At 40.0% G+C, this 18,935-nt stretch overlaps 1 protein-coding gene across 1 annotated transcript; it reads left to right on the top strand.

Annotated features, from left to right (window-relative positions):
* The first annotated feature begins 502 nt into the window (after nt 1-502).
* ZDHHC7 (zinc finger DHHC-type palmitoyltransferase 7) lies at nt 503-18,456 on the top strand. The gene is made up of 8 exons (XM_042821810.1): nt 503-583; nt 5,494-5,577; nt 7,434-7,756; nt 9,944-10,068; nt 14,166-14,262; nt 14,738-14,819; nt 15,086-15,216; nt 16,221-18,456. Exons 3-8 carry the CDS (start codon nt 7,451-7,453, stop codon nt 16,395-16,397), a joined length of 918 nt encoding a protein of 305 aa, XP_042677744.1. The 5' UTR covers nt 503-583; nt 5,494-5,577; nt 7,434-7,450; the 3' UTR covers nt 16,398-18,456.
* The last annotated feature ends 479 nt before the right edge of the window (nt 18,457-18,935 follow it).

Genomic DNA, 18,935 nt, shown 5'->3' with positions numbered 1-18,935 from the left:
CATAGGAGCACAGCAGCTCAGGCTTCTCTCCCTGAGTTGCCTTGTGCATCTTCGCTCTGCAACCTTCGACACCGCAGAGATATCGTTTCAGAGATATCGTCTTCAGACACAAACAACTCTTTTTTCAGACATCGGGAAGGAAAATGTCTTGTTTCAACAACAGGACGAAGCGCATCTCCTCCTGCCTATCAGGCAGCCCACCGCTCCCCCAGGCGCTCCATCACCAACACATGCGCACTACCCGCCCATCCCACAGCCGGCGCCAAGGACGAGCTGACTTGCGCTGTGCGCATGCGTTCTGCGCGCAACACGCACCCGCCTGTCTTCAGCGCATGCGCATTGATCCCAGCGGCGAGCTCTGCCTGCCGCCGCGTCTGCGCAGTGAGGGGCACTCGACTTCCGCCTCCTGCGGCGCTACCCTGCCCACTTCCGGGAGCGCTGGGCTCCGCGGAGCGCGCGGCGGAGGGGCACGGTGGCGCCCGCGGTGGCCCGGCGGGGGGGGGGCTCGGCCCCGGCTCGGCCCAACGCGCCGCCGGCACGGCGCCAATCACGGCTCCGAGGGCAGCAGGGCCGCCGCCCTGAGGTAAATGCATCCCCGGTGCTCTCCTTCTCTCTCCTTCTCAGCCGTCGGGGGACCGGTTCCCGTCGGGGTACCAAGCGGGGCTCGGGCGATGGACGAGGCGGGGTGAGACCGAGAGCTGTGAAAGTCCTGAGAGCTTTGGGAGAGGATCTGGTGCTGAATTACGCTGCGAAGACGTAATTGGGTTGAATTCAATGAGCTCCTTGGGGCTAAAAGACTGATAGCAATTTCTGTCTCTTTAAAATCCACTCGCTTTTGCTCTAAATTAATACATTTTGTGCCGTGTTTTCCTCGCGAATTTCCTGATTATGCCTTTGATGAGGGCATAGAATTCTAGGAGAGCAAATGTTTTGCATGCTGCAGTGGTCAAAAGGCCAAAGAATGGTTTGAACAGTTTGTTTTTATCTGATATGGAAAAAAAAAAAAAGGTTTTAACACTCTTAATCCATACTGATAATTGCCAGTGGAAATATTTCAGCTCTGATCTGTGACGTTGCTTGGAACCTTGAAGGGAAAATCACATTTGGATAGGGATATAACTGGTGGAAAACTGTATTGCTAGCCTGAGATTGCAGCACAGTCAGCGATGGCGATATGCAAACTGTCTTCAGATGAATGTAAGGTTATTGCATAATTTGACAAATGGAAAGGTTGCAACAAAAAAAATTGTGCTCTCAAGTAGAAAGTGACATCCGTTTGTCATTGACAAAAGAGCAGAGCTTCCAGCTTCCACGCAACAATGCTGGTAGTTGTTGGTAGTTGTTTAAGTTTTCTAGTGTCTAATCTCAATTTGAGTTTGTGGCTCTGCTCCAAAGTAGGTAAGCTATAAAGGTTGGCCATTACTCATGTGAATTGTGCTTGTGTCCGTCCTTGGGTGAAGGACAGGGGTTGTTCTTGAGTCCAGAAGTGTTTTGTCCTTGCTCTTGTAGGCCAATGAACTCATGGTAAATTGGTTGCTGTATTTCTTTGCTGAGCACTTAAGTCTTGTGAAATGTATTCTCTTCCTCTTCCACATCTATAAAGGAAAAAAGCTGTTTTCAAAAAGAAAAGACACCTTGCTGAGCATCTCAGGTGTTGCTCAGATTTTTGGTGCGCATGGGAAAGTGACAATATCGCAGCTCTAATCAGATTCATTGCTGATGAGCAAAGGGCTTTAATTAATATATAGATGCATGTTCTGAAGGCTTCCAGGGTTTTTCTTGTATTTTGCATAACTTGTGTTGCACGGAATTCACATTTCTGGGTTTTGGGGATGTTTGTAAAGAGTAATTCGATGATTGGCTTCCCAGTAAAACATCCATACATGTGCTTTTGTTGCTTCTGTGTTCCCCTTTTATTTCTGAGAAGCACGTTGCCTTTTCAGAGCTGAAAACGGAAACCTCCACTGTTTTTTTTGTGTCCTTATACTTGCTGTATAAGACATGCATAAGGAGAAGTGGCTTTAAACTTCACTGTTAAATACATACTTAATGAGGATCATCTCTTGAATTTGTTGCCAGCTCTGCATGCAAACAGCATCACATTTGTTGTATGTTTCCACTGTAAATTGTCAGCTTGTGCCTGTAGTAGAGGATATGTTGTTTAGTACAAGAAAGGGCAGCAAAGCATAAACAAGGCATTCATGAGACAAATATGGTATAAAGCATGTAAAAGAAGGATTTTAGAGAGATGGTCGGCTTTGTCTCTGAGGGGACAGGACAGAATTGGGGTTGTAGTTGATGGTTGTTGGACTGATTCAGAGTTGATGTGTAGTAGGACTGTTGCTTGGGCTGAGGAAAGTGTTTTCCATACAGTTACTGCTTGATGGAGTTACTAGAGCAGTTTTATTTGTTTGTTCTGAGGTTGTTTGCTAGTTCAGTTGCTGAGAGAAGTCAAAACAAGCCATAGTTTACTTATTAAATGGCTTTTTAGTTTGGATTGCATGCATCTGCAATGAAAAGCTAGTCTCCCAGATTGGGCATGGGTATGTTTAGTGGTTATCTGGTGGATGTCTATCAGCAACAAATGGTCCGAATTTCCTGTGATAATGGGCACAATGGTACGGTTGCCCATTTGGTGTGCTTTTAAATTTTGCAGTTTTTGAAGTTAATGTTTAAACTGCCATTCTGTGTTTTTGATTTGCCACCAACGCTGTGTTTCCTATGCAGGATTTGAATCGATCCTATGTAAGCGCTGCTTATGTAAGTGTGTGGTACCTGATAGCATCCCTACAACTTCTGACTTACCAGCATTTAGTCAGCAAAGCTGAAGGAAAAGAGTTCTCTCTACTGCACTGTCACTGAAATAGGAGGAATTTAAAGAGCTGTGCAGCTATAAAGTGACCCCAAAATATTTGAGTTCTGACAGCTGATGGATTTTAGACCTGCATATCAATTCTTATCTGTATATCAGTGAAAGAAGTTGTTTGTGGTTTTTTTTTTTATTATTTCTAGACCAATAAAGAACTTCCTTCAAAAAAAAAATAACAATGAGAAAGGACTGGAGTTGACTTCAGAGTGCCCTTTTTTCTTATTTCTTGGACAGCTGAGGGGCTTCCCAATGCAATGGTAGTATGATGTCATTCATCTTTCTGAAGCCCATGATAACCTTATTCCAGTAAGCCTACAGATAGGAGATTTGCTGTTGCAGTGGCTCGTCTTTAGCCCCACTGGAACACATTTCAGGCACAGTCATTTTACAAGACCATCTATCCACTGGTTTTGACTTTTTATCATAACTTCAGTTTTTCTTCATATTTCCCCTTGCTTTCTAAGCAGCCTGCTTGTCACTTCTTAATACCCTTTTATTCCAATAAAGTGCCTGCTGTTTGTGCCTGCATTTAGTTAACGGTGAGATGTAGGTCAGATAAGACATACTTAACCTGAGAATTTCAAATAACACCTAACAGTGGAACTGCATTAGATTAGATTTAATACAATCACCTGTGTAAAGGGATTACGTTTTGCATGAAATGTTGAATGATCCAATGTTATCTTCCAGTGCCAGATACATGAAAAAGGCCAAATTAAAAACCCTTGTTTGAAAATATTAGGTTTAAAGCATTTTGCTTTGTCCTGGATGTTTGTACTTCAGCTGTTCCACAGAGACAGAGTGTAATGGGGGACAGACACAGTTGATAGGGACAAACAGTGCAGTGAATAAATCAGCCACCTACAGGAAAGCTGTGAGTGTCTTGGCGATGCATGCATGGGGCTTGATAAGGTGTCAGTGCTTTTCAACTGTTGATCCTTCTTTCCTTGAAGGGACCAAGAAAGGGAGTAATGGGGCAGGCAGCTATAGAGGAGTAGCAAAGATAGCCAGGGAGGGAGGAGTCACATAAAAACAACTGTATCTTTTGTTCTTGCAAAAGCTGAACTGTGATGGCACTTCCACGTAAAGCAAGAACAGGAGATGCTGCAAGAAACACTGACATATCACACACAGCTGCAGTGAGGATTTGGGAACTGACCAAATGAATCCTGTCCCTGTCTTGTCATTGAGTTCTCTGTTCATAATTTCAGATGATTCCTCTGACTTCAATATTTTACCTGCAGAGGCTTAACATGTCTTCTTCTATTGCTTGTCATCTTCAACTCAGGGAATGGGTGGGTGATGCTGCAAACTAACGTGATGTACTCAGCCTTTCTTTGCTTTGTGAGCTCCTACTTCCTCAAAATGCCACATCAGTGACAACTTAATGATCCTAGTTTTCACAACATTGTGAAACCTTGTTTAACAAGTGTATAAAAGGTTATTCATAAAGCAAAACAGAATTCAGTAGCTTTGCTCAGTTATACGTGCATTAAGAAGAATATTCATTACCTTTTAGGCTTCTATAGATGATACAATTTTGTTTAAATAAGGCACGAGTCTTCTCGTTTCCAGAGGAAGTCTGTCTTGGTATAACTTCCCTTGTTCCAAATGCCATGTGGTGATTCATAGAATGGCTTGGGTTGAAAAGGACCACAATGTTCATCCAGTTCCAACCCCCTGCTATGAGCAGGGTCACCAACCAGCAGCCCAGGCTGCCCGGAGCCACATCCAGCCTGGCCTTGAATGCCTGCAGGGATGGGGCATCCACAGCCTCCTTGGGCAACCTGTTCCAGTGCCTCACCACCCTCTGAGTGAAAAACTTCCTCCTAATATCCAACCTAAACCTCCCCTGTCTCAGTTTAAGACCATTCCCCCTTGTCCTGTCACTGCCCACCCTTATAAACAGCCATTCCCCTTCCTGTTACATGCTCCCTTCAGATACTGGAAGACATTTCCAGAATGGAAGCCTTTCAAGCTTTGAAGTACCTGATTTTCTAAATAAAATGTGTTCCCATTCATTATGAAAATGGTTATGAAACTTCTAGGCTGTTTAGAAGAAGTGCTCTCGCTTCACACAGTCTGTCTTCAGCTTGTTACATCCCAGTGAAAAGGAAGGAACATGATTAAAGTTGGTGAAACATTTGTATTGTGAAACAAGACGTGATTAGAACAGCTCGTGTTAGCGTTTGAGTTCTTATACTGACTTCTGCATTGTAATAACATAATATATTTGAAATTTCAGAACTTTCTAAGTGCTATGTTTCCATTGGCAGAATTGTGGAGCATTTTCTTTTATCTACAGATTCTGGAAAGAGTAGTTTCTTTATTTTAAATTGGCCCTGTTTGGATTAATGATTAGTTTGAAAACATTTGCTCCTAGCTTATGTTAGAATTACAGAACAAAGTGGATGCAGTGTTAATTGAAACACTGTCTAGAGGTTTTTAGAGTGATCTTTATGGTAACTTAGAAAGTCTAAAAGGCTTTTATCCCTTTTGGTCAGAAGTTTGCTTGCTGAAATTACATGCAGCACACTCCTATGGTGGTACATTGTTTCTATTTAACGTTTTCCTGATAAAGCAAAAGTGATTTACTAATCAGTTTTGTGGTGGTGTCTTTTCAGATTTCATCAGATATGACTATGAATATCCTAGTGTAGCCCAAAGGAAGGACATGATGTCAGAATAACATACAGAACAATTGTGAGGTATGTGATTATTTTTTTTTGTTTGTTTTTTAATTTCGATTTTTCCTGTTGTGTTAAAAATGCTTTGGGTGTTTTTTAAACAATTAAACAAATTGAAGATAGCAATCTCATGCCATTCTGTTTGCGTGCTGGAGTAGTTGTTTGCAGAATTAAGCTAAAATCCACATATGTCAGGGAGTATGCAGTACTGACTTATTTCTTTTCAGAATCTTGATGTCCTGATTTATGGTGATAACTTGTTGGTCTGAGCAGCTGAAAACTTGCCTTGATTGAAAAATAATTGCACATTTCTACTCGGAGATACTGCATCCTCTCTGGATGGAATTCCAAATTTGTGTTCTGTTTGAAGTTTCAGAACTGGAAGCTTGATTGTTTTGCTTCATTGACTCCTTTCAAATAATTGGAAACATCTATGCAGCAAAGAGATCTTGGAGGAGCACCTATTTTAAATGTTGCTTTGGAATCTCTGCACTGTAATCTGCGTATACTGCTTTCATTTCTGGTCTTTGAGATGATTCCTGCCTTTTTCTAACCATTAGAGATTAAGGGCCAGAAGGATTTGTTAAGCAGAATGTGTTTATCATTCATGATTCCTGGTAGATGGGACTGTGAGATTTTTGAAGGTTCTTAAAACATAGAGCTTCATTTGAAAACTGTCTCCAGTGTGAGACTTTTCACTTGGTGCTGGTTGCTTTCACCCTTTGAGGCTATATTCAGAGTCTTGGGATATAACCCAAAGCCTCATATAGACTGCCTTTATAACAGAGAAAAACCTGAGACTTCTTCATAGCTGTCACCAATCAATATAATGCTTTCACAGCTTTCTTTGATATGGGCTTTAATAGCATGAATCAATATAATTTTTGGAGCACAGTATACTTCAAGGTAAGAGCCCAATCTTAATGTTTAAGCTTTAATTTGTCTCTGGTTGTTGACAGCACTTCTGTGCTGCCATTGTGTGTTTTTGCTGCCTAGAGATGTTTGAAAAATAACTGTTTTCATGAAATCTGATACAGTTTTGAATCTTGTTTTTGTTTCACATTGGAACAACAACAAAGCCTTAAAAGCATTCTGATGAAATTAAATTAATAAATGTGTTCTTTGAAAATCTGGTTTGTGCAATCCATTGCTGTGCTAATTTAACTGCTGCCATTTGTTTCCCTTAGGTCTGGTCTGATCTGAGATGCTTTTCTCAGTTATCCAATCTGATTTATTTTTTTTTGGTTGCATTTTTGTTGTGTGGTCATGCTTTTGTGGGTGTTTTCTTGTTGGTTTTTTAAATTTTAAATACAATTGCACTTCTGTCCACAAATTTAGTTGCTTTCGAACTTGCTCTGCTTTTTGTTAACGGTGTTCTGGAGCACTGGTATTTCTATTCTACTTTTCTCTGAAGTTATGAAGCAGTACAAAAGCTCTGAAGGCAAATGTCATAGTTAGTAATTTTCTGAGAGACATAGACTGTAATCTGATGAAGAGTTTGCCATTTGGAATGGTTAGGGCTAAAAGAAAGAGGTTACATTTTTAACAGAAAGAGATGAGTAGTTTACAGGCATAGCAAGGTGGAATTAAGGTTGTTCTGAAATCCATTTATCAAGCATCAAATTAGCATGATAAAAATAAGTTACAGAATTAGAACACTAATGAAGTAGCTTACAAAATTATTGCTGAAACTTTGCAAATTAGTGTCTCATAGAAACATTTCATCCTTATGCAGTCATAGAACTGTTAAGTTTTGATCATGCAATCCCATTCATTGTTTTGAAGCTGAATGTGTTTTATTTTACAGAAATGGAAAAGGAGAGCACCCCCATTTCTGGTTTCCTGATGTGTAATAATGGTATCTTTGCTTCCTGCAGGGCAAGTCCAGAGAACCATGCAGTCATCGGGGCACAGATTCCGTGATGTTGAGCACCACCCACTTCTTGCTGAAAATGACAGCTATGATTCCTCTTCCTCAGAGGCCGACATGGCAGAGAGGGTTTGGTTCATCCGAGATGGCTGTGGTATGGTCTGTGCTATAATGACGTGGCTTCTGGTTGTCTATGCAGACTTCGTAGTGACTTTTGTCATGCTGCTGCCTTCCAAAGACTTTTGGTACTCTGTGATCAACGGTGTTCTCTTTAACTGCTTGGCAGTGCTAGCTTTGTCATCACATCTGAGAACCATGCTAACCGATCCAGTAAGTATGCAATTGCTCCTTGGTGTTGGAGTATTTTTTCGTATCACTCATCAGCAGCAGAGAAATTTGGTATTTGTTCCCTCTTACTAGGGAAAAAATAATGTTAGGCCCAAACTCCTCGAGTTGGAGGGACTATAACTACGCTTTGCCTGTTTTTATGTGAATGAAACCACAAATAAGCTTTGCCTTGAGCTGCAGGCAGTATAAGACACATTATAAGGCAGAGGTAGGCTCATGAGAAGTACAGTTCATTTGTTAAATATTAACCCGTTGTGAAGAAGCTGGTAAATCCTCAGTCTTTTTTTTTTCCCCCCCTTTTTTTTTTTCTCTAGATTTATTTTCATAGCTTTATAAAAAGTGTAGTTACATCTTACTGTACCAGTTGAAATATGTCTTCCATTTATGGCAAGTGGAGGAAGTTCAGAGGTAGGCATGCTGAAAAACCTCAGTCACATACTCATCATTCATGCATTACCTCTTGTAGATATTTAGAGTCAGTGGAAGGAAAGTGTGAGTTTAACCTCCCTGCTGTTGTGACAGTAGCTGTGAGAGGTCCTAAAACTATTCACTTTTAGGACTTTTAGTTTAGGAATTCAAGAGATTAAATTGTTCATTTGTGCTTAGATCTGTTACTTCTAGGAAACACATCTGTTGGAAGAGAGATGAGGGGAGGAATGGAATAAGGGAAAAATGGAATAGTTGATTAAAATATTATGACCTCTGCAGACTGACAGCTAATAAAGTTTAAAGACAGGTTACTTCAAAATATGCACTGGTAAAACTGTGTCTCTTTCTAGACCTGTGTTGCTCTCACTGCAACAGAGATGAGTCACTCTCTTTTTTCTTATTCACTCCTCTCCTCCCCTTTCTTAGCATGGAAGACATGACTGTGTGATAGAAGATTGAAGGAAATAGGAATATATCACTTCTAAACTTATGTGAATTACAACATACTGTCATAGCTGTATTTTTTTTTAATTGTAAGGAGTTAGCAACAGTCTGAGCGTGGAAAATACATAAGTAGAGTGGTTTTTGTCATCAGAATGTTAAGGGAATGATCTGAAGATGCTGTGGTTAGGTACAGATGAGTAGGTGAATTTGTGAGATGTTTTATAAGCATAGAGTCACCTGGAACAAGATAAATTTGTGCATCCAGGAGTAACATCTGTCTTTGAGATAGTTCTCCATTTTTACTGTGAAGTGCTATCATACGTTAAATGTGAATGTTTAAGGTAATATATATTGCAAAAAAAAAAACACTTCAGCAATACAGGATGGTCTTTAAGAAGTTTGTGCCTCTTCAAAGACCAGCTGGTTCAAGTTTAAAGCACCATTTAGCACTGCTTATCTGGGGCAGGACTTGAACTGTCTCTCAAACAGCATAAATGCAAGATTGTTGTCCGTTGCCTCTGATACTGTTACTGGAAGAAGCAATCCTGCCAGTTCCTCACAGTTCATCATTGCCTTTTGTGTCAGAACAGCTGCAAATGGAGCATTTTGATGAACAATTTAAAAAACTAATCAATTGAAACATGGTTTCTTTTCCTGGTGGTTTGTTTTGCTTCTGAATTGGTTCTTTCAGCGGTCTGCCATGGAGGTCTTTCACAGGAGCAACAGGCAGAAGGAAATGCTGGGTACAAAATGGAGAAGCTGATGGTGGTTATGCTGGAGGTGTGCAAGCTAAAAGCTTGGGTGTCAAGGGAAAAAACTTGTTTACATGGAATGGGTAGCAAAAGCTTGGAACTGGAGAGTTGAAATAAAAGCTTTCAAGTAGTTGCTGACTTTATGCTGACTTTAACAATAGAATGTCACGTTTATGTGAAAGCATATTTCTTTTTAGTGCCAAACTTGGAGTAACTCGTAAGCAAATACTATACCTGTAGTGCCCACATCTGCATGTATTGGTGTGTCCTCCTCATCATTCTATTTAAGCAACAACAGATTCTGGCAGGAGTATGCCAGTACTTGGCTATAGCTGTGTCTTGCTGAAATGAAATAGATCTTGAGGTCATGCATTGGTAGCTTGCTGATTTGAAGTGGCTCTGGCTTATGGCAGATTAACTTCAAGTAAATGAATTTATTTCAGCAATTATCCTGAGATTACTGGTATGGAGTCTGTAAAATGTATTATTAAACACTTTCATACCATTTAAGCAGCTTTTTCTGTTTTAATTGAAATGATTTCAGGGGGCTGTACCCAAAGGAAATGCCACTAAAGAGTACATGGATAATTTGCAACTAAAACCAGGAGAAGTGATCTACAAATGTCCGAAGTGCTGTAGCATCAAACCTGAACGTGCACACCATTGCAGGTATGCCCTGGTTTGGTTTATTTTTTAAAGCAGTTATTCATGGTATGTCTTCCTGATTTATATGTCAGTTTTTCCCCACAGATATTTTTGATATTCAAGAAAGTTTTCATAGACTTATCCATTGCAGAGTGTCTTATACTGTAGCGTGAGCGTGGATGAGGGGAAGGAAGCAAGAGATGCTGTTAAAATCTGTTTTCCTTTGCTGTTAAAATCTGTTTTCCTTTGCATCATTCTAATTATTGTGCCACATGTTAGTAATGGGGGACAAAGGCAAGAATCTCAAGGAATTTTCAGATAGAAACTAATGAAATAAGTGACTCCTTCAATCTTAAATCAAGAAAATACTGTTACATTTTGTAGTGCTTCACTTGCGGTTACATCTAAATTGGTTCCTTATTTTCTCAAAGTTTTATGAATAGTCAGTTAAATGTGTTTCTGTTTGTTGAAGACTCATTTTAATTACGATCAAAGTGATGTCAGTTTGAACTTACAGGGCTATACATGGGATAATAAATATGCACGTTGTTGATCAACTCTCAGTCTTCTGAATTTTCAGGCAGTATAAATGTGCATTTCTGATATTTATTGTGCAAGTTGAATAGATAGGCCTGCATAATTAGGGCTCACATAAATATGTAAATGTTTCTGGTGTCTCTTTCTAGGTGCGAAGAGTATATGTATTGAATTCTGTGGCATATTAAGTTTCTGAGCTAGTAGCCTTCAAAAGAACAGAAGTCTTGTCAGGACACTTTACATGTTCTGTAAATGTGTGGTTTCTAAATTAAGTGTCTCACTGTGTGTCGCATTTCTTTGTGAAAGTTACAGCTGAAAAGCTATTTCCATTATAAATACTCTGCTTTGGCACTGAAATCTTGCTCTCATCTCAGATGTGAGTGGGTTTTTGTATCTGGAATGTGAGGGGAAAAGTGTCATATATAAATAGCCTTGTATAGAATTATCTTTCGGTTGATTTCTCTTTGTTTCAGGTTAGTTGTGGCATGGATGCAGACACCAGGCATGGCTTCATGTGCAGTGAGTTTGATTCTGGCTGGCAGTATTAGCTCCAGCAGAGCGTTACATGAACACAGCTGTGCTGTTAGCTGGGCAGGCTTGGGGGTGGAAGCAATGCAGCTGCTTTCTTGTGCTAGAATATAAACTGTTATCCTATGGAGAGCCAGAACAGCTTTGTGCCATCTGTTCAGGTTGTGTTGTGTTCGTGGGATGCAGCAAAGGGATACCCAGAGGCTCTGCTGAGTGTAGGTTGGATCTTGTTAATTTGCTCGTGGCAGATTTAGGCTGGCTCCTACAGACTTTACAGGTATCTCTGTTAAGTGTTTCCCACATCTTCAATCCCTGTAGGATTTTCTAATTTGGAAAATGAAGACATTTTATGTTGAAATCTACATATGAACAAAGAAGCTGGAGAATTGAGGAGCCCAGAGCCCATGCAGTTGTGAAACTCTGCACAGGCACTGCTTGAATGGTAGATCAACAGCCGTGGGGGTTACAGATGAAGCTGTAGAGCTGCTGGGTTACATCTGGGCGTCCTCCTTCAGACACAGCAATGTTGGCTGTTCCAGTAGCCTGGGATCCCAGATGAGGCAATGCTGATGGAATAATTAGTGTTCTACATGGGCAGGCTGGTCTAGTAGAAATTGTCCCTTCCAACCCATATTGTTCTATGATTGTGTGACTTTGTGATTTTATTTTATTTTCTCTTTTACTTCTCTATGCTTTGGTAAGATCCTTTGTGAGATGTTCTGCATTCTGAAAGGGAAAAGTTGAACCTGAAAGTGTTTTGTGAGCCTGCTGTTACGCTTTTCTCAGCAGTTGGAAACTAGTTTAACTGTCTGTCTTTGTGTTGGTCATACAGTGCTACTAGAAGTTTGTTGACTTGTCATAAGTAGAAAACAAAGAGTTGGGTGTTGTTTTCCTGCAGTTTTCTGAATGTTTAATATATGTTGTATGGACAGGTAAATGGGCTGGAAAACCCCTATTAGAATCTGCTTCTTTGCCATAGATTTAGCACTGCAAAAGTGTTCCAAATAGGAAACAAAGAAGTTGGTTTGATTATACTGCCAGCTTCTTATTGACTTACAAACCCTTCTGAGAATATTAAGAAGATGGTCTTGTCCCAAGTAGTCAAATTGGCAACTTGCTGGTAAAAGAGAGTTGAAAATGCAGATTGCAGTCAGTTCCTATTGAGAAACAGTTGCACTCAAAGCCACAGTGCGGATTTTGAGTAGTAAATTGTTAACAGAAGAGGCTCTTATGATGTAGTTATGAAAATTGTTGTGCAACGCTGCAGAAGTTCTTTTGAGGAAGAAAAATAATTTCATAGTACTGTTAGTGATGGGAAAACAAACAAGAAACCTCTGTTTACAACTTGGATATCTGGCCTCCATAAAACACTTGAAACCAAGATTTTACTGAGCAGTTAACACTTTCAGCATAAGGAGGAGGTTATGCTGAGTGAATGCTGTATTGTTTCTGCAGAAGCACAGCTGTTGTTATTTCCACCCTGTTCTGAGTGCCTGCTTTTCTGTGTGGAGAGCTGATACTCAGAATCAAGTCACTGAGGTGGTTGCTTCAGCTTTTCTGTGAATTTCTGTTATCCAGGCCAATTTCTGTTAAGCTTCTAGCTGTGTCTTCCTGAACATTATCCTTGGCATTCGAAACTGTAATTGCATCTGCAATTGCCTGAGTGCATTCAGCAGGCTGGAGAAGACTTTCCTTTGTCTGCAGCTTCTTAATGCCATGCTTCTCCTTTCGCTCTCATGCAGGCATCAGGGTTCATGCACAGTGAAACGACCCAGATTGCAGTGAATGGGGCGGTTTCCCCAAACTCTTGCTGCATGTATGTCAGTGCTGGGACCAGGGAAGTAACAGCATACAAATGGCTGGGGTGGGAGGAAAGCTGTGCCACTGCTTTCAGCATCGCAGTTTGATGGCAGGAAGCATTTGTTGAATGGCGGTGTTAAATTAGAAATGAAGGCGGGGTTCCAAGCATCTGATGTCTTGGGGGAGCTGAGTAGGCTTGTGAGAAATACTGAATGAGCAAAAGTGATTCCTGCCCACTTCCCATCCTTTGGTTGCCGTGATTTGAATCCAGATATAATTTTACTCAGTCCTTCACCTTAACAGTCTTAGAGTGGCAGAGTATTTTCTGTGTTCTGGGAGAAGACTTGCATGGTCATGGTGATGAACATTAGCTCGTCTTTCCCTCACAGCTCAAGAATTAACAGGAGGCTGAACATAAAGGCTCTTGCTCTGGAAGGAGAATCTTTTGCAGAGCCTTCTGAACATCTTGTCATGAATCACACCTGTTTTCTTCTGAGCTGTGTTTCCTTATGGTAGTGTTCTTGTGTGAGAATGGCACTGTTTGAACAGTGATTTTCATCAAAGGAGTTGTCATGGATAAGACAAGAAGCAGTGGGAATGTAGGGGTGGGTCGTGGCAGCTCAGAGCAAAGGGAACTTCAGAGGGACTGTGTGAGATTTGGGATCCGTTCCTGTTACCACCGTGGAAGTGTGTTCTGCTTCTTCCTCAATAACTTTGTAGTCATCTATATGCAGTGATTTAAAAATTACTTTGTGCATGGGAAAGCTGCTTTTTTTTCCAACCTTCTCCACTCTAATAGTAATCTGACTTTATTCTGTGGCTTGTTGCTGAAGCATTCATAGACACTATGCATAACTAAGCACGTGTTTTGAATAATAGTGCCTGAATTTGGGAGGCTTATTGAGCTCGATATTTGCTGAAATGAAAATGAGTAACATTGTGAGTGTTTTGCAGGAAAATGTGAAGCACTCTGAGTCTGTGCCTATCTTAAGCTATTGATCTAGGGAAGAAGTTCAACACGTTTTCAGCTGTTCTGTATTTGTCTGTAGATGGGCATTGGGATACAAGAGAATTGAGCCCTTTGGTGCTGTTGGCCAGATGTAAAATGAACTTTTGAAATATTTGACTTTCTCATTTTTCAGTTCATCACGAAAATTCATTTCAGTGCATTTTCTCCTGGCCACCGTGAACACTTATTTCTCTTTTAAAGCACAAGCTCTGGTTTCTCAACTAAAGTCTTGTTTTCTTTCCCCTAGCATTTGCAAACGATGTATTCGAAAGATGGATCACCACTGCCCTTGGGTGAATAACTGTGTGGGGGAGAAGAATCAGAGATTTTTTGTTTTGTTTACGGTAAGGGAAAATCAACAGCAGCTTGATTTTGGTACGAATCTACATTCAGTGTTACTATTTTGATTGTGTTTGTAGAGAGTAATGGCTTAAGGGCAAAATTACTTTGTGATTTTTTTTTGTTTGTTTGTTCCTTTTTTCCACCCATCCAAGTTATTCTCCAGGTATTTTCTGTCCATATTCATGTCAACTTGTTTTGTAAAGTGCTGTTATTTTAAGTCATCCCAATTTTGCTGTTTTACATAGCAATGATTTGATATTGAAATTGTGGTGTGAGTGATGGAGCTAATCTTCATAAACATTCACCGTTGCCCATGTTTTTAGATTCAAACTTAGAGTTTGTTTGTCCATCATTGCATTGAACTAAAATTGGAAATAGGAAAGTGTATTTGCTGTGGAGTGGTAAAGGCTGGCTGAAAACAGTGTCTGGTTTACTACCTGGCAGCAGTCAAAAGTAAGCACTCTCTCTCATTTCCAGATGTATATAGCCCTAATTTCAGCTCATGCGCTCATACTGTGTGGGTTTCAGTTTTTCTCCTGTGTCCGAGGGCAGTGGACTGGTAAGCAAACACTTAACTTTCACTAAGTTACTAAGGAAAAGTCATCACTTCCACTTACTTCAATCCCTTGTGTGACATGTTATGAGACTTTAGCCTTTTTCTGTGAGGTCTAAAAGATGTTCTCATGCCTGTTAAGTTTCTTACAATTGTGACATGTTTCGAGAATCCAACAGCTTTTATTGCTGTTTATTGAAGAGGAGATAACTTACTATGAACATGCTCTGTAGATGTATTCTTTTTCATAATTAAATGTGTTGTTTTCACAGAATGCAGTGACTTCTCTCCACCTGTAACTGTGATCCTGATGATCTTCTTGTGCCTTGAGGGTTTTCTGTTTCTCACTTTCACTGCAGTCATGTTTGGCACCCAAATCCACTCCATATGCAATGATGAAACGGTAAAGATTGCTATTTTTGTGTCCAGTAACAATTCTTCTAGAAAGATGTGGTTAGATATAATCTGATTTACATGAAGGAGAACTCTCATTTTGTACAAAACCTGAAATCTGAAATGAATCGCAATTTTTAGTCTCACTCATAAAATTGAGAAACTACTTTGATTTATGCTTTCTAGCAGATGTTCTTGCATTGTTTCCTTTTCTGACATAAGTTTTATAGTTAGGTTTTCAATTTTGTATGTTGCACAACTTCTGACATCAGTTTGGACTTTTCAACCTTCAGAAACTCCTGAAATGTCAGGAGAAATGACTGCTTTCCTCAGCTGTTTTGTTTTAATTCTTCACATTGCTTCTCTACTTTGATATATTTTGTTCAAATATAACCATCGTTTGGGCATTTGATCCCCTTGGCCTGTGATTTGCAGTTTTCAGGCCTTGAGAGGATATTTGATGCCAGATAATTGACTCGAAACATAAGGAATTTGAACATTGTGGCTATTTAGACTTTTCTCATCTGGGGCTGTTTGAAGAATACTCCTGTATTAAAGGCCTTCGTGTGTTACAAAATGAAAAACAAATCAGTAAATATCTGGCTTTCATTAGTGGGAAATTAAGAAAACAAAATGCATTTGGGGAGAGTAAGCCTAGCTTCAGTAATTACAATATGAGCATCTTCTTGGGAGCCTCACTACTTGATGCCATTAAAAGAGTAAAGAACGTTTGGTGGAGGTGTATTGTGTGCAGATCTTCTAACTTTAGCATCAGCTTTTCTGCCCATTTTGTCTTTCAGTTTGGAGGGCTGGGAGAAAAGGTAGAAATAATTTGTAAGTCTTTTTCTGTCTACCTGCAGGGTTGAATCAGCTTTTCACATTTTGTTTGTGCTAAATAAATATCAGTAAGACACCAGTGAGCTCTCTATAAATTAAAAGAATGTGAAATCATCAGTTTGAGTAATGACTTGTAGACTTTGGACAGTGTGTCACTGCACATCTGTTTGCATACAGGAGATTGAAAGACTGAAGAGTGAAAAGCCAACGTGGGAGCGGAGGCTGCGATGGGAAGGAATGAAATCTGTTTTTGGGGGTCAGCCTTCACTCCTGTGGATTAATCCTTTTGCAGGATTTAGGATCAGACAAATCCTACTGAGATCGAAGAAAGGAGGACCTGAATTTTCTGTTTGAGTCTAGTTATGCTGGAACTTGCAAGAATACTATATAATATTTATTTGGGGCCAGAAAAGGCTGTCTACATATAATCTGTGACCAGGTGAAACTGATACCAGACATTTGCTTGTAGCAAGCAGAGTTTTATACGTTTATCGTCACAGACATCTCATTAACTTTCAGAGACACAAACTGGATCTGTAATGGTCTTAACAGCAAGATAACATAGAAAAAAAAGCACGTGGTCACACTAAAGAAGCCAAATGTTGTCATGCTACTGTAATTTATTTTTTGAGATTAATTATGCTTTTTTTTGTTAAACCCTTTTTATTTGATAAATGTTTGGGGAATTACCAGTGTGTTTTTATAAAAATTATATACTTAAGTGCAGTTGTCAATCGTAAGGAGAAGCATTCTGGTGAAAGGTGATCTCAAATGAGACCCAGCCTTCTAAATCCAGTTTTCAGGGAATAGTGGTTTGTTCAGTTTTGATTTATATTTCAGCTTGTCCTAATAAATGGAGCTATACTTTTGTGTCCCACCTCAGACACACATTCTTCATATGCAAGTGATTCAAGGGACTTGTGCACACGACAGCATAACATGTCAGAGGCACTATTACACCCCTGCCAAATGTCTTCCCAGGCTCACAGCATGTCTTGTGTTTGGCAGTATTAATCTCGTGTGGCATTTAGGTAAGTTCTGAGTCTTCAGTAAATGACACTTAACAGCTGAGAGCAGAATTCTGCCCTCAGATATGCATCTTCAATCCTTGTGCATTGATTCTAGAGGAACTTATGTATGTAGGTGTTCTGAGGTTTGTATCTTGTCCTCTGAGCAGGTATAACTGGGGCCAGTGACTGTTAAAATGAAAAATACTGCAGATTGGCATCAATCTACTGAGAGCAGTCGTCTTTGTAAGGTCTTGTTCTGCTCCTTTTTTTCATTGTTTGGATTATTCATGAGGGGAACACTGTTAATTCATGGTCCCATGAGCAAAATGGTCCCATGAGCAGAGAAATGGGAAGAATGAGGGAGGTTCCTTTAGTGCTGACACAGCTTGCCTCTTTCTCAAGTACAACATGTCTTCAAAGTAGAAAAATCTGCAATAAAAGGGATTAATTTCAATTTTACCATCTTCCATCCAAAATTGCTTTCAAGAGAAGAGAACAGTCTAGATCTAGAACTGCTTTATGTGGGCCTGACAAACAACAGTAGTGCTCAGAAACGTTTGTAAGCCTGCAAGTAATGAAATGCAAATTGCCAGTAATGAAATTTAACTGCAGGTGGATTCTTGAACAATTAAAACTCTTTTTTTCCTTCTAGAAGTTACTGACGATACAAAGGATAAAACAGGAGCCTTGATGCAGAGCTTGAAATCGTGCCTAGAAAGTAATTTGCTCCCTGTTCTGGGACTTGCCTTAAAATTGTCCTGTTCTTGCTTTTGCTTTGCAAGTTGCACTGATGATCTGTCCCACTTCAAGCAGTTCAGTGTGCTGGAGAATCTTATGCCAGTAAGTTTACTTACCACAGGGGTTGTGCTTCCTTTCTTCAGTGACCTGCTTCTCCATTTCTAGCTGTCCGTGGCCTCTCATTTCATCAGGTTTCATACTATTGTGTGAGTAAACTTACCAAAGGGTCCCTTTCTTACCAACCACCCTGCAAACAGAACTGTGCAATACTGTGCAGTACGTTCAGTTTGCTTGGGGGAGATGGTGTGTAAGTCTGGAGAGTGGGCACTGGGTGGACACAGCCATTGAAACTGCAGCCAGTTGAACAAAGCTGTATCTCACACAAGTGAAGGGGAAGGCAGAAGTTCCACGAGAATCTTTGCATATTCAGTTGCACATCTTAAATGCTGGGAAAAAAAAAATAATGTCTGGCTTTGTCATGAGGCTCTCAATGTGTATATTGTTTAATAAAATATCCTGATGAGAATCAGAAACTATCACTTCAAACGGATGAACTCTGTGACTTAGCAAGTGTGTGCGTGTGTGAAATCAGGTTTACTTGGCTTTTCAAACCCTTGTAATTTTTTAATGTAAAGAAAGAAATAAAGTAATTAATTGAAGTCTTACAGTTGATTCACTTCTGCCCCATATGTATAACTTGTTTTTGCACATATATATTTAAATCTTTCCAGGGTAATGGTGTTGCATCCTTAGGTTTGTAATCTATATGTATGTAAAGCAATGGCTGACACTATTCCAGATTAAATATGTTCTTTCCAAGAACATGGGTTTAATTTAGGGGTGGTATTTGATGTAGAGATGCTGGAAACACTTTTGCTGTGATTCTGTTCTGGCCCTAAATGCAGGCCTCTCGTAAGACAAGAAATTATTGTTTTCTGAAGGCTTTACCAGACTACCTATGCTCTGGAACCTGAATCTGTTACCTACTTGTGCCAGATCAATTTTATTCTATTAAGTAGTGTCTTAGATTGTTAAGAGGACGCTGTATTTTGCAGGCATAGATGATTCTTTTGCTTGTGTTATGGGTATGTAATCCCTAAGGCATTTGCATTGCAGAAATCAACAGAGAATCTTGAAAACTTCG

This window comes from Centrocercus urophasianus, unplaced genomic scaffold (genome assembly GCF_019232065.1).
Source record: "Centrocercus urophasianus isolate 14NV4802_14NV808 unplaced genomic scaffold, USGS_Curo_1.0 seq_2, whole genome shotgun sequence".
Lineage (NCBI taxonomy): Eukaryota > Metazoa > Chordata > Aves > Galliformes > Phasianidae > Centrocercus > Centrocercus urophasianus.
Note: the sequence above shows the minus strand (reverse complement) of the source record. Positions and strands in the feature narration are given on the sequence as shown.